The sequence below is a fragment of the Octodon degus genome, unplaced genomic scaffold, assembly GCF_000260255.1.
Source record: "Octodon degus isolate 3935 unplaced genomic scaffold, OctDeg1.0 scaffold00203, whole genome shotgun sequence".
Taxonomy (NCBI): domain Eukaryota; kingdom Metazoa; phylum Chordata; class Mammalia; order Rodentia; family Octodontidae; genus Octodon; species Octodon degus.
In genome coordinates, this window is record NW_004524779.1 from 607,447 (window position 1) to 625,385 (window position 17,939).

At 34.4% G+C, this 17,939-nt stretch overlaps 1 protein-coding gene across 1 annotated transcript in view; it reads left to right on the forward strand.

Annotated features, from left to right (window-relative positions):
- Positions 1–17,939, forward strand: part of Dlg1 (discs large MAGUK scaffold protein 1) — a 234,933-nt gene that overhangs the window by 191,877 nt on the left and 25,117 nt on the right. The window contains exons 15-18 of the mRNA XM_004644568.2: positions 3,945–4,059; positions 7,121–7,297; positions 11,302–11,371; positions 14,534–14,633. Coding sequence (XP_004644625.1) covers positions 3,945–4,059; positions 7,121–7,297; positions 11,302–11,371; positions 14,534–14,633 — 462 coding nt within the window. The remainder of the gene's footprint in view (positions 1–3,944; positions 4,060–7,120; positions 7,298–11,301; positions 11,372–14,533; positions 14,634–17,939) is intronic.

A 17,939-nucleotide genomic window follows, 5' to 3' on the forward strand; every position in this document is an offset into this window, starting at 1 on the left:
AAATAAATAAATAAATAAATAAATATTAAAAAAAAATAAAAATAAAGATTTAAAATTAAAAAAAAAAAACACAAGTAATTAGTATAGAAAATCAGAATGCTAGTTCATTGATTTTGTGAGAAATCTGCTAGTGTGGGCCACACATGCTTTTATTTTAGGGGCTCCACATTCCTACCCTGTAAGTACACTTAATAGAAACCAGATTACAATTACTGCTTGGTTGGTACAGTACCTAACCTCATTTGTAAGCTTATAATGAATAAAGACTTTTTAAGTAGGATTAAGGATAAGTCAGTATCTGGCCTCAGACCTCCCTTGGAAACAAAAGGAACAAGGCAAATAAAACATATATGCACTTCTACCCACAAAGCTGTACCTTGTGTTAAGCAAAACAGAGAAGACAGGTATATTACCTGGACAATAAAATATACACAGAGGCTGCTTAAGTAGCTGAGATCTGGTAGAAGTGGTATGGCTGTCTCCAGGGCTCAGGCAGGGAAAATAAGGAGATTATTCTATAATGTTCTGTACCAGAAACACACTTGAGGAATGATTAAGACATGCCAAAAAGACATAGATTCTGTCTGTGAAGGACTCCTGCTGGTCAAATTAGGAACAGTTTCAGCATAGTTAGTAAAAAATAACATAGACTGTGCCCCACTGAATAAATTAGGAAATTATGAGTCCATAACAGTATAAATTAAAATTGCAGATTTAATGACAAAGAAGTATACTCGGTTTCAGTAACTTCTTTGCATAGTAAGAAGTCACAGTGGAAAACTCAGACAGATACAACCTATATCAAGTGATCAAAGACAACAAAAATTATACAAGTCAGTAAGAGGACAAATCAGAATTATTTACTACCTGATAGGTTACATTGAGAAAAACAGAACATCTTCTCTGTAGTATTCCTGCCAAAATTGCATAACTCCAATATAGTCATTTTTAGAAGCATCAGAAAATCTCAGAATGAGAGCAGTTCTACAAAATAATTGACCTCCAACTGCCAGTATGAACATCACAAAGTAAAGGAAAGACTACAGCACTTCTAGCTAAAAACAAAACAAACCAAAAAAAAACACCACAATACCTTTTTGAACTGGATCCCTTTGATATAAAGGACATCATTGGTGAAACTGTATTGCAGTATGAGCTTTCAGTGAAAATAACATCAATGTTATTTTACTGATTTTGATGGTTTTGCGGTTGTGAAGAAACATACATCTGGAGGAAATGCACACTGGGCAGATTCAGAGTTGAGACATCAAGGAAGCAAGTTACTCAAGTGGTTCAGGAAAAACTAAGTGTGACTTTTAATCTTTAAGAAATACATAGTAAACAGGGGACTTGTTCAAAGTGAGACATAAAAGAAGTTAGGCAAACTGAGTGTGGTGGTGCTGGCCTACCATCCTAGCACTCAGGAGGCTAAGGCAAAAGGATCATAAGGTCAGGGTTAGCCTGGGCTACATAAAGGAAAAAAAAAAAAAAAAAAGTAGTAGACAATGATTGTTCCATATGTACTAAGAGTCCACTAGGGAGAAAAAAACAATTAAACAGAACACCAAAATTCTATATAAGAAATTTTTTTCCAAAATATTTCAAACTACATACCAAAAGAACATTCCAACCCAGTGTGATAGTGGCACATACCTATAATCTGTGCTATTCAGCAGACTGAGACAGGAGAATTTCAAGTGCCTCAATTCAAAAAGGGCTAAGGATGTAGCTCAGTGCTTCCTAGGTTTAATTCTTAATATTGAGGGTTGAGGGATAACCCAATACTGTAATACTGACAAGTTACTTAAGTTTGATTCCCATTATCAAATTGGGGACTTTTTTTTTAGAGGGAGTCTGGATGGAATTGAAGTTGAATATAAAAACAAAACTGGAGCCAGCCAGATAGCTCAGTGGATTGAAATGCCTGCTTAGGCACACGGCCCCGCCCCCAGGGTGTTCTGAGACAGGTGATTGAGAGAAGGCATGATGGCACGCACCTGTAATCCCAAAGTTTGGGAGGCTGAAAACAGGAGGATCACTACAAGTCCACTCTGTGTAGTGAGACCCTGTAGACCCTGTACTAAATACATAAAGTTATAATAATAAAAATAAAACTGAACTTGAATTTGTACTGGAGGCGTAACACCAAAGAGGAACTTTTCCAAATAATGTTAAAACATCAACTCCATATATCTTTTGTGGTCTATAACCCCAGAATAAAAAACTTAGAAAAGCAATTACTAGTTTTCAGTAGTCACTATGATGTTTCATTATTTTTATTGCTATTGTGAATATAACATTTGGATAAAACTAGTACTGAAGTACTCTAATTCTGTTATTCATAATAACCTAAGAACCAATATTCTCCATCTTCAAGAAAATAAAAACAAATATAAAATAAGAAAAGTTTAATTTAAAACCCAGTGCTGGACATGGTGGCACAAGCCTATAATCCCAGCACTGAGGAGGCTGAGACAAGAGGATTGCCGCGAGTTCAAACCCAAGACCAGCCTAAACTATGTAGGGTGACCCTGACTCAAAAAAGAAAAAAAAAAATTAAAATCCAATCGTTCTAGTTTTAATTAGAAAAATCAGTATAAATTTAAAATGTATGTAATAAGCTCATATCTCCTTCAATTACTTTTTGGCTGTATCACCATATACTAAAGCATTATCATGAATTGATAATTATTGAATTGTAATAATCAGACTTCTAACATTTTTATTCAAAGTTTTATTCCCAGCACCACATGCAGCCCTAGCCCCGCCCCTGGGTGCGCTGAGAGGACCACTAAGACTAGACATGGTAGCACACACCTATAACCCCAGCGCTGGGGAAGGTACAAAAAGGGGGATCACTACAAGTCTGAACTGCATAGTGAGACCCTGTACCAAATACATAAAAAATTTAAATGAAAAGTTTATTATAGTTTAAAACTGAAAAATACTTCGCTAGATATTAATGTGAATGTTTAAGTGTTTCCAAATTTTTGATAAATTGTTGCTTCAATTAATAGTGTTCTTAAAACACATTTGATGGCTATGATGAAAGGAAGAATAACTCAGTAAAATTCAGGCTTTAGTCTGTCTTCTTGAACAGACTCCCAGACAATTTGTTTACTTAAGTTTATAACAAAATAAGATTTGATCTCACCTAATTGTAAATATATATATATAACTGTAATCACAATTATTTTTGGAAAAGCGCTGATTTTAATGTAGTTTTTAATAGATGATACAGTTTAATATAGTCCATCTTCAAAATGATAGTTGCTTTTCTACTAAACTGTCTTTAAAAATGTTTAAGATGTTACTTATATTGCTTTTGTGTCTTTGACATTTTGACAATTTATGAATTAAACTAAATTCAATTTCATTTATCAATTTGTTAAGGCATGTATTTCCTGTTATTACTGACCTACACAAATTCTCTGCTTAAGAATTTAAGATTAACTCATTCCAGGAGATGAAGTCAGCAACCAAAACATCTATAACATTAATTATCAGGGAAGGGAAATGGCCTCGTGGAATAAGCGCTTCCTTGACAAACACAAGGGCCTGAGTTCAATCCCCAGTACCACCAAAAAAAAAAAAAAAAAAAAATTATCATACATTTGTTTTTTAATGTAAAAATTGAAATACATCCTGATTTTTTTTAGTCTTTAGACGTGAAATTAGGATGTAAGATTGTCAGTGCTATTTCATTAGTAGAATTGTCTTTCAGTTAATTAATGGTGATATAGATGTGAAGAAATTCTAATACCTAATTCTGATTTATGTTACATTTAGAAGGTTGTTTGCCCTTGGACAAAATTTTACACAGATTACTATTTTCAGAGTCTAATAACCACATTTGATCAATTTTAGGATAATTTACATATTTAAGATATGTAAATAACTATCAAGAATATGAAATATAAATTTATTTATTTTTCTTCCTTCAGAATACAGTCGTTTTGAAGCAAAAATACATGACTTACGGGAGCAGATGATGAATAGTAGCATTAGCTCAGGCTCAGGCTCTCTGAGAACTAGCCAGAAGCGATCTCTCTATGTCAGGTAAATTTTTACTTCAATTATGGTAACTCTTAGTTATTTATGCATATAAATTCTTCCAGATTTTTCACTGTGAATTACTTAGGCTTACTATAGAGAAATATATTGCAAATCCATAAAATTTTTTTAATGATTTCCTGATAGTATATCTTTCGGCTAGAATATTATTACAGTTTCACCAGTGGAAGTTATATGGTATGAACCTATGAATAGTAATAATAAGGAAAGACAAAATTAATATGGCCTTGAAATTTTTTTAGATTAACATTTTAGTGGTGACTATAAGCTGGGTATATCCTCCCTTACTTAGATTTACCTGTGTGCTTTTATAGGAGAATGCGCTGTGTTTGAGTAACATTTAATTATGAGTATTTTTTAAATTTAAGGGAAGACACGTTATTTTTCTGTTATATAAGATTAATGTAACAGAAATATATACTACTAATATATAAACATTTTTTCCATTTCATTGGCTAATGAAACTTGAAACAATACATTATTTGTACTCGATATAGTAGGCTGGAAATGTAGCTTACAGAGGCCCTGGGTTCAGTCTTCAGTGCTGCCAAAAAAAGTCCAGTAGAAAAATAAATATGATTTATATATTAATTTCTGTTTACCATATTATAAAAAAGAATGAATAAATTATGAAACGGTAATTGCTGGAATCCTTTCCTGTTGTGTATTTGTAGAACTGTGATCAAACTCAAGATTTGTGCATGATAGGTGAACACAACAACTGAGCTGTGCTCAGTCCTTTGCTGTACTTTTTTTTGGTATGTATTTGATACAGGATCTTACTACACAGCTAAGACTCGTAGTGATCCTCCTATTCTGAGCCTCTTTGCTATACTTTTGAGAGAGCTTATTTTTACTTAAGAATTTAATTTCTTTAAATATTGTTCATTAATCAAGTGGTAGAACACAATAATTTCTTTTTACCAAATTTTTAAACATTAACATTTTGTAAATGGCAAATTAATAAAATATTTTTCCTAAATATTTGGGCATCTGTAGTTTTCTCTGTTGATATTTACTCTGGAAATGCTGCTTCCATTTGTGAACAAGTGGAAGAAGTAATTAGCTGATGGAATAATAATTATGTTAATCTTTAAGTCTTATCTACAGTTAATAAATCTGTCAGAGTTTGTTTTTTCTAAGTGTTTGGTCAGTATAAAAATATTTTTGTTTTCCCCATACTGAAGATTGAACCCAGGGAATCCTGAGTTATATCCACATCTGTCTCAGGTTTATTTTGAAATAGGTCTCAGATAAATCACCCAGGCTGACTGGAATTTGTGCCCCTCTTGCGTCAACCTCCAGAGTAACCTAGCTAAAAATATTTCTTAATGTTCATTCTCAGTTATTTTAGAGTAATTCTCTAGATTTACCTTCATTTTAAAAATCAGGACCAAGGATATATCTCAGCAGCATAAGCGCCTGCTTGTGCAAGGTCCCAAGTTCAATCCCCAGTACTGCAAAAAAAAAAAAAAAAAAAAAAAGTTAAAGAAATTCAGTGATACAGCTTGTCAGTAGTACATGTGTCTCAGTTACTCTTCTCTTGTTGCTAGGACAAAATACCTGACACCCAAAATGAAGGAAGAAAAGGTTTATTTATTTAGCTCACCTTCAGTGGAGTTTTCAGTCCATACTCAGTGAGCTCCAAGGCAGACTGGCAGATGGCAGGAGGCAGCAGTTCATGGCAGCAGAATACAGCAAAATAGCAAGAGCAAATAGGAAGAGTAGCAGCAACAAAAGACTACAAAGAGCAAGTCTGTCTCTCTTATGTTGCATTCAGGCTATCTGTCCCAGGCTAGTTGTAGTACTCACACCCATAATCCTAGCTGCACTTACACCTATAAACCCAGTGGATCATGAATTAATCACAAACTCTAGAAGTCCACCCCCTCATCCATGTGTATGCATGAGGTTTTGGGGGAACAACTGGACACAAACCATAACATGTCTGATGGCACATGCTTGTAATTCCAGCACTTTGTGAGGGTGAAGCAGGAGAATCAAATTCAAGTCCTAACTGGTGCAATTTGGCAAAACATTCTCTCACAAAATGAGACTGAAAGTATAGCTTAGCAACAGAGTACCCTGGTACCACAAAAAGTACATGTATATGTATTATCATTGGATTATACTAAATGTATTGGTTGTTTTTATTATGAGATGGGAGTCTCATAATGTCTAGGCTGGTACACATTGAAAGTCATTAGCTACCAGTTCCACCTGCCTCAGCCTTTCAGGTAGGTGAGATAACAGGTGTGTACTATCACACCAAGAAGCATTTTTAAAATTTATCTTGTACACTTTACCTAATGTGACTTAATCTCAGAACAACACTACAACATAAAATTACTCTTCCCATCAGACAGAAAAGACTGAGACCCAAAAACTGCCCAAAGCAAACACAGAACTACAGTAAAACTCCAAAAAGTTAGGACACAGTAGTCAAACCTTACAATAGTCTGATTCCAAAGCATGTGTTGGCATTGTACAACATACTATGAAAAACATTGTCATTTTTAATTTTCTAGATGTCACATTCAAAAACTAAAGAAAATGCCAGCTCTACTGACACATGCCTATAATCCCACCACCCAGGAGGCTTATGCCAGAGAATAACAAGTTCAAGGCCATCCTGGACTATATAGCAAGACCCTGTCTCAAAAAAAAAGCAAAGTTAAGAATGATAGCACAAAAAAAAATAAAATAAAAATAAAAAGAATGATAGCACATGCCTGAAATCCTGAGGTAGGATTATGAATTTGAGACCAGCTTAGACCACACAAGATCCTCGCTCGAAAAAAATTTTTTCTCCTACAGTATTGAAAGAAATAGGAAATAATTAATGTATCAAATAACCATTTCCATTATACATCAGTTTTGTGATATTTTTGTTTTATTGCCTTGTAATGCAAAATTCTCCTTAGCATTATTTGCCCACCATAGTACAGTGTTTAATTATCCAAGTTATATGTCATTTCAGAATGCTATGTTAATTTCAAATTGACTACCATTATAACAATTATGAACCTTTCTCTTCTGAGTCTAGAGCCCTTTTTGATTATGACAAGACCAAAGACAGTGGCCTTCCCAGTCAAGGGCTGAACTTCAAATTTGGAGATATCCTCCATGTTATTAATGCTTCAGATGATGAATGGTGGCAAGCGAGACAAGTCACACCAGATGGTGAGAGTGAGGAAGTTGGAGTGATTCCAAGTAAACGCAGGTAAATATGTTTTTCTTAACAGTTGGAAAGTAGGACATAAATAACCTAAGAAATTGCTGTTTCTTTTCATTTCTTGTACTCTGTGACACAGATGGACCTGGAGGACCTTCTGCTGAATGACATTTTCCAGAGACAGACATTGTACATTCTCATGTTTATATGTATCTATTCCAAAATAGATAATAGATTGGTCATTACCAGTATCTAGAGGGAGGAGTAGGAAGATGTTGGTCAGGTGATGCAAACTTGCAGTTGTGCAAGATGAATAAATTTAGGAAATCTAACATTTAGTGTAGTAAGCTATATATAACATTATTCTACAGTGTACTCGCAATTTGCTGGAAAGGTTAGGTTCTTAAGAGTATTTACCATCCCCCTCCCAAAAAAGATAACTGTAAAGTGATAGTTAATTAGCTTGTTATAGTGATGTTATAGTGTGTGTGTGTGTGTGTGTGTGTGTACATACATACTACAGTGTCACATGTATGCATCCATGTATATGTCATATCTGTGGCATCTAATTAGATACCATCTTTCAAACATGCACAGTTAAAAATAAACTTTAACCAGTCATGGTGGCACATACCTGCAGTCCCTGCATTCAGGAGACTGAAGCAGGAAGATCAGTATGAGTTTGAGACCAGCCTGGGCTTCATAGTGACTTAAAGGCCATACAGAACTACATAGGTGAGATCCTGTGTCCAAAAAAAATTATTTAAAAAAAAAAATTTTAAGACACCAGCACAACTGAATAAATAAGAAGTGGTGATTTTATGCTTTATTTTCCATATTGTGCTTCACAGTTACTTATAACCAATGTCAAAACTAGAAAACACAATGCCTTCAAATAGAAAGTTCTTTAAATTTCCTGATAATTGGTAAGAGCAAAATGAATGTATTTTTAGTGACTGCGCCATATGTCTATACCATGCAGGAAAAACGTATCTGTAATTTTCCCATGTAGGTAGTAATAGACCTTAAATTTTTTATTATATACATTGCCTCCTTTAGATTTACTACATGGAGGTAAATACATGGGGTTTTTGTTTTAGTAATATTTTTCTGGTAGACTTTGCATCTCTTTTTTTATTTTAGGCCTGGTGATGTGGTCTTCTTCTTTTAACCATTCATTTAGTGATTCATTTGTGCATGTTTATCACCTAGCAGTTAAAGTGGTTAAGTATAGGCTGACTTTAAGAAGGCAGGCTCACCTTACCTTTGAAATATTCACTGTCTCCACTTCTGTGGGAAAGATATTCAAATGTCAGTTCATAATTCCCCCAAAATCACTTCTTTATGAAAACTGACTTACCTAAGTCATTGACTAAAAGTCCTTTTTTGAAGACTTTTTAAATAATTTTAGAAGGTTAAGAGAGGAGGATCACTGTGAGTTTGAGCCCAGCCTGGGCTATGCCGCAAGATCCTGTCTCAAAAAAAAAAAAAAAAAAAAAAAAGAGCTGGCAAAAATTTTATTATACCCAGTTAATTCACTTGATACAGTAAACAACTTCTTACTAATGAATTGAGTTCTACTTATTTTGTTGGAGTCACTATAGTTGAGAAATATACCAGCTCATGTAATATTTATGTGTATTTGTCCCCAAAAGCAGTACCTTACTCTGTTTTTTGTAGTGCTCAAAATAAAACTAGTGGAGCTGGGGAGATGGCTCAGTGGAATAAGCGCTTCCCTGGCAAGCGCAGGGGTCTGAGTTCAATCCCCGGTTCTGCCAAAAAAAAACAAAAAACAAAATAAAACTAGAGCAAGAGCTCTTAAACTGAGCAGCGCCACAAGTCCAAGAGGGATACTAAAGTATTGCAAGGATTTGTAATAATGACTGTGAGGTGTATAACTGTTATTAGCTAGATCCATATGCCAGCAAGATCCAACTGTTGTGCAGCTTCATATTGGATGGCCAAGTCCCTTTGAGCAGATCATCCCCTTAGCATAACTTTTTCCTGGAATAGAATGTGCTGTGTTTAAGGTTCAAAAACAGTTGTACTTTCTTGAGTCTGTTAAAAATCTTGTATCATATTGTGTAAGAGCTAAAAATGTTCCTTCAGCCATGGAGAAATGCATCTGTCTTTGGTAGAAGAGAAAAGTGATGCAAGAGATAAGTTTTGACCTCTGCCAGTCCCCAGATTCATGAGTAACACTGTAGTAGTTTTTCTCCCACAATACAGTATAAAACCATAACTGATTATGCTACTTCATTCTTAAATGTATTCAAAACTTACTTTTCCTTAAATAGAACTATCTCCTGCGTAGACCTCTTTATTTCTAATAGTAGCATGAAAAATTATAATTCCTGCAATTCTTGCCTCAGTAAGTACAGACATGTTTATAAATTATTCATGTCATAGACCATCAGGATTGCTCAGGAATAATAAACATAAGTTTTAAGTTCGTCAGTGATAAGATTCTGCTATACCCATGATAAAACAATATTAGCTAGTAATAAAATACATTTTTCAACAGCTGTTTATACTAACATAATTGCAAGTTGAAATCTGAGGATTTGTCTAACATAAAAATTTGCAAGATTCATATTATTACATTCTACATGAAAGTTGGTTGTATTGTTATATTTTATTTACTTTTTCTTTTTTTGAGACAGGGTTTCACTATGCCTCCCCTCCTTACAGGCATGCACACTATACCCAGCCTTGCTTGCATATCTTGAACTTGAATGTGTATTTGAACTAAAATTCAAAATTTAAAAAAAAAAAAAAAAAAAAACTCCTACTTCCTTCCCAAGCGTCTGTTTCACCCTCATGGGGATAAGACAGGTTACCAGTTCTTATGTATCCTTCCAAAAATACTTTAAAACTCTTTAGTTGCTTTATATACTAACATATATGTCATTGGCGTTAAGCTTAATTTATTTCCAACCCTTTTATTTTTTAAACTTTCAGAGCTACAGAAGAGTAAGTCCAAAAATAGAACAGCTAAGTACAATGAACCATATATCCTTTATCCACTGTCACCAGTTGTTAAATTTTGCCACATTTGCATTCTCTCTTAATCTTAATTTTTAGCATCTGTGTTCTAATCTTAAACTGATACTTAAATTAATAAATATGAAATACCTGGAATTTGCTAAACTCAGAAATACTGCCTCCCATTGCTTTTACTATAGTTACAGATTTGAGTGTATATAAAAGTATAATCACACATACTATACTTCGCTACCTAATAAATGTTTTGGTTTCTCATAATAAAATGAGCCCTTCTGTTTTGTTTTTCAGCAACTCTGATTTTAGGGTATGAACCTAGATGATCCCTAAAGGTTTTAGAATATAAAGATGCCTGTTATAAAGATATCAATTCTGATACTTTCTAGTAAGACTTTCTTTTTTTTTTTTTTTTTTTTTTTGTGGCCAGCTCATCCCGCCCTGGGGGCAGGGTTGGCAAAACATATAGTGCCAGGGATCGAACTGCGGTCCCTATGCTTTACCTAAGCTTGCCTAAGCAGGTGCTTTAGACCACTGCACTATCTCACTTGCCCCTCTAGTAAGACTCTTAGATATATTTGTTTTAGTTAAAAAATGACATTCTGGCTAGTATGGTGGCATGTGACTATTGTCTCAGCTGTTAAAGAGGCTGAAGGAGGAAGATGAAGAATTCTAGGCCACAGGTCAGCCTGAACTATCTATCAAGACCCTGTCTCAAAAAACATTCTGGAGGCCAATAGTGTAGCTCATTGGTTGAGTGTGTGCTTAGCATATATAAGATCTTAGATTCAATTCCTAGCAGCAAAATAAGTAAACTACTTACTTCTTATTGAATAAAACAGGCATGGTAGTCCAAACCTATAATCCTAGCACCTTGAGAAGCTGAGGCAGGAGAATCATATTTTCGAACCCAGCCTGGGCAGTTTAGAAATACAACAAGATCTTGTCTCAAAATAAAGGGCTGAGTGTCTAGCTCAGTGCAATGTCCCTGGGTTCAATCCCCAGTACACAAAATAAATAATAAAACGATGTAACCATCTGTACATTAACAGGGTTGAAAAGAAAGAACGAGCCCGATTAAAAACAGTGAAATTCAATTCTAAAGCAAGAGGAGATAAAGGGGTGAGTACATGAAGTCTCTTATTTCTAAAATTTAATAATGGCAAATCATAGACCTTTTTTGTAATGTTTAAGCTATTTTTCAATGAAAATGATTTCACCATAGGAATTAATTAAATAGCTTGCAATGATGGTACTTTTCAGAAGTAAAAGCATTTATTAAATTAAAGCATCTACTTTACAGACCTTTTCACATTATCAAATTGTCGTTTGATATATTCTTAGCAACCTCCATGTAATAAGGATTATTTTTATAAATGAATTATCTTATCAGTATCAATCATGAAAACTGGTTTAATAATAACTACTGTAGATCTCAAAATATGAACTGAGTCGTAATGTAAGTTTTCAGGTTGTTGAATGTGAATTCATAGACGTCTCCTTGTTCTACATGCCCTTAATTCTGGAAATTGTTTCTTAGTAAATGCTATGTTTTAAATATTGGCATCAACATGGATCATTATTTGGCAGAAATAAAGTGACAGAAGTTTTACAGATGGCCAAGAAGCATATCAAAATTGCTTCATATATTTTAGATCTGTATTTAGTTTTCATGTACTTATCTCTGCTTGAATATAAATTTTGAGTGTGATAAGATGAAAAAGATAGTTCCAGCTGCAGTTGTACTAAATACATGTACTGATTATCCTGAACTGGCTACAGTGAAGTCTTCTGCAGGCCTGAAGAGAGGGCTGAATGCATATCATAGGGAAATCCTTTTCACAGCTACACTTTATGTCTCTTATTTTTTAATCTAAAGCATAATTTCATGGCTCTTTTGTTTGTAATTGAAATAAATGTGAAAATTCATTCAGCAAATTTACATTCTGTACCTCTCAGATACCACTGAGTACTCAAACAAAAAAGTTTAAAATTTAAAAGAAATAAGATCCTTGGCCAAGAAATTAAATCTGTGTAAGTTGTACATGTTCAATTTTTTTTGAATAATAAATTCTTTTAAATTGTAGCTTTCAGAAAATGCAGAATTATCTCAAGCAATATGTAAAATAGAAATTTTTATTGGAGGAAAAATTCCAAGTAAATGCTCAGGATTTGAAATAATTACAGTGATTTTTGTGCTTGTTTTATGTATGTCTTTAAAAATGCTTTAGTATAATACATCAACAAATTGAAAAAGAGGTTGCATGTTGTGACTTTTCTTTCGTACTATGAGAAGTTAACTGAATTAACTACATATTTAAACCTCAGTCTTCTTTGTTGACTATAACCAACTTTATACAATCACTGTGTTCTAACACAGCACCAAAAGTATGCATGATAACTGAGCGGGGTAAAAATACGCTTGCCATTGATACAGAACTGCATTTCTTTCCATAATAACATTTTATGCTCTCTTCCTCCTTTGCTTTTTCCTTACATGATGATTTATGGACTTTATTTTCATTACAGACATCCACACACACATTTCAGCTTTTCATTAACATTTTTAACATTCATTTGGCTATTTCAAAACACTACATACTGAAATTATATATACTTAGCTTTTTTATATATATCATGAATTTGTGATGTTATCTCATGTTTATTTCACTCTTACAATATGGCATTGATGACAACAGTGTGTTTTTATTGAAAATATAGAAAAACTGAAGAAAGCATAACTTCAGTTTTATATTTTCCCTACACATATTTTGTCTTGTTCGCTTTTGCTGTTTTTGTTTTCACTTTTAACAAATTCTTCACCTGGAGGTATTAAATATAATACTGTTAATACATTTCTTAACTAACAAGCATTTCTTTCTGTCCTGTACTGATATCTTTATGATATCTTATTTTGGCTAACTGCAAAGATACCAAAAATCAAAACATTTTTAACTTCATGTTTCTTTTGGTTATGTGCTGTGAAACTGACTCTGACCACAATATATGCAGTAAGATGGGTAAATAACCTTTTGTGAAACAAATACCAGTTGTATTAAATATCAGAATTGCTAAATTCAAAACTAGCAATCCAGCTTGGGCTATAGCTCAATGGCATAGCACCTGCTTGGCAAGCATGAGGTCCTGAGTACAATTCCCAGTGTCAAAAAAAAAAGTAATTCTTAGGAATGAAAAGAGTGAGAACTTTCCTGGTTTAAATTACAATACTTTTCTTCTAAAACTTAAAATTTTCTTCCCTTTCTCCTTTCTAAAAATTGATTTCACACAAAGGTTTTTATTCAAATAATGCTACTTGACAGTTTATAAAATAATTACAAACCCAGATTTCTCCATAAGACTTCTCTCATCAGCAGAATGTTTAACTTCTGCTTAAAGTTCTGTCATCTAGTATATCAGAACCTTCAATGTCAAGATTGAAGTCAAGACAGTCTGCTTGGCTAATGAGCTATGGATTTACTAATCCTGAATTATTGATATGCAAAGGTAAAAATGAAGTTACTCTTATGTTTATAAAGATCCTATTCAAAATAAATCCTCTCAAGTCATAAAATTATAGCTAAAAGTTACTTCAGCACCTTAATCACTGGCATCACATGATTAAAACTAAAGGCATGCCAAAACGTGCTCCTTAGTGTGTACCACCATGGTGCATGGGAGTCCCTTTTCCCAATGGACAATATATTCCAGTACCAAAAAGTGTGGACCACACCAAACGCTGTGTGCACAATGTTTTTCCTGTCGATACTTAGCAATGATAAATGTGTAAATACATAATCCTAGCTACTTAGGAGGCCAAGGTAGGAAGATTGCAAGTTCAAGGGTTGGAATTATAGCTCAGGTGCAAAGCACTTGCCTAGTATGTATGAGGTCTGGGTTCAATTCCCACTTTTTGGGGGGAAAGAACTTACTATATGATACTTAGTGCTATATTTAGAAGTTTTCCTAGAAAAACAAGGATTCATTAAAAACAAATATTAGGTTGGTTTGTACTGTCATATTGATCTGATTTGCTCCTTTTTTGTCAAGTAGTAGTTTTTAAGATATAAATGAATATTTTCTTCAAATTTTTAAATATTTTAATTTACAAAATGTTAGAAAAGTTTATGCAGGATTAGAAATTCGCTGTTTATGTGAATAAAGTGAAAGTCATATAGACTGCACACTGTGGTCATAGGAGTCAGCTTCCACAGGGCTGCTAGGCTGGGCCTTTGTACACACAGACAGTAGACATCCCTTTGTTTTGCCCCTCCTTCTCTTCTTCAGCAGTCATTCAATGACAAGCGTAAAAAGAACCTCTTTTCCCGAAAATTCCCCTTCTACAAGAACAAGGACCAGAGTGAGCAGGAAACAAGTGATGCTGACCGTAAGTATGTGGATCCAGTGGTCAACTGAAGATAATGTAGAGGGACCTACTGCCCTGCAGTTGGTTGTTACCATGGAGACAGTTTCAAGAGCTGCAGCAGGTTACTAACTGTCTTAAGAGAAAACTTGGGGCTGGAGAGATGGCTCAGTGGTCTAAAGCACCTATTTAGAACAAGCTTGGCAAAGCACAGGGACCGCAGTTCGATCCCCCAGCACATGCCAGCCAGCCCCGCCCCCAGGTGGGCTGAGCTGGCCACACACACACACACACACACACACTAAATAAATGTAAAAAAATAAAAATAAAATATAAGTTCTGTTTTTTAAAAAAAAGAGGAAACTTACTAGTGATAAATTCATTTATATGCCAGTTGTAACTCTTTCTGACACCGTAAGAATTCTTAAGAATTCTTATATCCTTATAACTTAAATATATAAAAAAGTAAATAAAATTATTTGAACTAAGAGTTTTTTAATGTAACATTCAGAAAACATTTTAGAAATGAAACATATATTCCTAATTTCTAGGTACAGAATTGCCTGTCTTTGATTCTAGTTCATCTGGAATCATTGCTTTTTATCCTGTTTGTTACATGTAGGCAATGCAAGTTACTTTAAATAGCAAGAAGTAGGGGGCTGGTGAGATGGCTCAGTGGTCAAAAGCACCTACTTAGAACAAGCTTAGCAAAGCACAGGGACCACTGTTCAATCCCCAGCACCACATGCCAGCCAGCCCCGCCCCCTGGTGGGCTGAGCACACACACACACACACACACACACACACACACAAATAAATAAATAAATAAAATTTTAAAAAAAAATTTTTTTAAATTGTTTAAAAAGGGGGCATGGCCCTAGCTCAGGCCTTTAAGTGGCTGCTTCCACAAAGCTCTCAGCCTCAGGTTGCTGGAGTTCGAACCTCACAACTCTCCCGCTGGCCAAAAGTGCCCTGAAGCCATTCGAGGAACAAAAAAAAAAAAAAAAAATCCTTAAATTGTTTAAAAAAAATAAATAGCAAGAAGTAGCTGAAACTTTTGCCTGTCTACCATAATTGGTCACTAAGCCAGAACTTTTATTCTTTTATAGATTACATGTAGCTGGTTACTCATCCTAAGCTTTGAGAAACCTACAAAAATGCTCTGTAAGATGTGTATACCTGTAATGGTCTTGGAACTGTCTCTTACTGTAGCACCAATTTTGTGCATTACTGACAACTATTTTCTTTGATTATCTTTTTATTGCTTGCTCTCTGGGGACTACTCTCTACAGGAGATCCCTGACGACTTGGGATCAAAAGGCCTGAGTAAGTGATCAAAATACTCCCAAGTTATGTTTTAACCTCCACCTGCAGACCTACCTTGTTCAGATACGTTTGAAGTTCATGGTAGTAGTGCCTTTCTGGCATGAGGAGGTGTGTGACTTAGATTGCTTTTCAGCTTTCCATGTTTACAACATGCTTGGGATTTTTATTTCTGTAACATACTTTTTGTTATGCACCATTTTTTTTCATGTCACTTAAAACATACTATGCTCATAATTTTCTTTTTTGGTAACTTCTTTGGCAGTTACTTTTGCTAGGGATTTCTAGAATACAGACTTCTTGAAAGCTTTTTTTTTAATACTACTACCTGCCTTTGTTATTAAGATGTAGAGATCTGCTTTCTTAGAGTTTTATGTCCTTTTTTGTTGTCATTAAAATAAGTTACAGTAATTTATGTGTTACAAAAGTGTAGCTGCACCAGATGCGGTGGTGCAGCCCTATAATCCCAGCACTCTTAAAAGGCTGAGGCAAAAAGATCACAGGTTCAAGCCCAGCCTGGGCATTTTAGCAACTGATTAAGATCTTGTCTCAAAGCTTTAAAAAGAGAGAGAGAGAGAGAGAGAGAGAGAGAGAGAGAGAGAGAGGAAATTAATTAAATTAAAAATAAAGTTTTAAGATATATGTATATGTGCAGCTATAATGTAAAAAATATAAAAGTATGGATTTTAATTATTAGCATAAGTGTAGGCATCATGTTCAAGTAGCAGTTGGGGCTGTTACATAAGAATTGTAAGAAGTATTAGCCTTTGTTTTAACCAAGATGGTTTTGGTCCTTTCTTGCTGTGTTAGTTTTCTAGCCAGTGCTTAATCTTCATAACATGTTTAGCACAGAGTCTGATTATATAGAAGTTATTCAAGAATATAGTAAATGTTCAAATACATGTATCAAAAAGCCGTTTAACAAAGTGTCTTTTTAAAATTTTCGATGTTTTGAAAGTACTAGACATAATATATCTAGTATTATTAAGTAATTTGGGGTGACAGTGTTACTTGGTCATATTTTCATCACTTGACCATAATACCCAGCACCCCACTCAAAAGAGAGGAAAAGTTTATTTTGCCTCACAGTGTTCAGTCCATGATCAGCTCGATCCAAGGTAGACAGGAACACAAAGGAGGAGTATGGTAGAGGAAAAGGTTCTCAGCTCATTCAGTGAGGAAGCAGAGAGAGAAGAAAGAGACTAGGAGATGCACCCTTCAGGTCCCACCCTGGTGATTCTCCTTCAACCAGACCCCACCTTCCTTACAGCACATTCAACCATTAAACTCAGTGGATGAATCCACTGCTGAATATAGCAACCCCATCCATCTAGTCACTTTCCACATGCATGAGAATTTGGGGGCCATCTTAGATCTAAACCAGAACACCATTACCTAGAAATAATCCTCTTTAGACTTTTTTTTCCTAATAATCCATTTTGATTATTAAGCATTTTGAAAACTTATTTGTGGTACTACCCGCTTGGGTCCCCCTCTCCTGTCCCTCTCTCGGACAGGAGCTTTCTTTCCCCCAATAAATATATTCTGCTCATTTAAAAAAAAAAAAAAAACTTATTTTTCTGATTCCTTGATCATTAAGGATATAGCCAATATCTTCTCACTTTCTAAGATCTGTATTAATATTAAATTTCACAAGGTTTTTTTCTGATATATAATAATTTTATATTGGTATTTTAGTAAAGAATAGGTATTTGACATTTATTTCAACCTAAATGATTTAGGTTTGTATTAGATTTAAGACAGTAAGCTTTATGTATAATTATTTTTGTCAGAGATACTTTGTTTATTTTTATTTTTAGGTTTATTTAACTGGCATAGGGTCTCGCTACACAGCTTGGACTCACAGTGATCCTCCTGTGGGGGCCAGCAGAGCACATGATCTTGGAGATTGAATCCAGGTCCTCGCGTCTGCTAGAAAGGCACTTAGAAAAAAAATAAAAATAAAATAAAATAAAATAATAAAAAAAAGAAAGGCACTTAGACTGC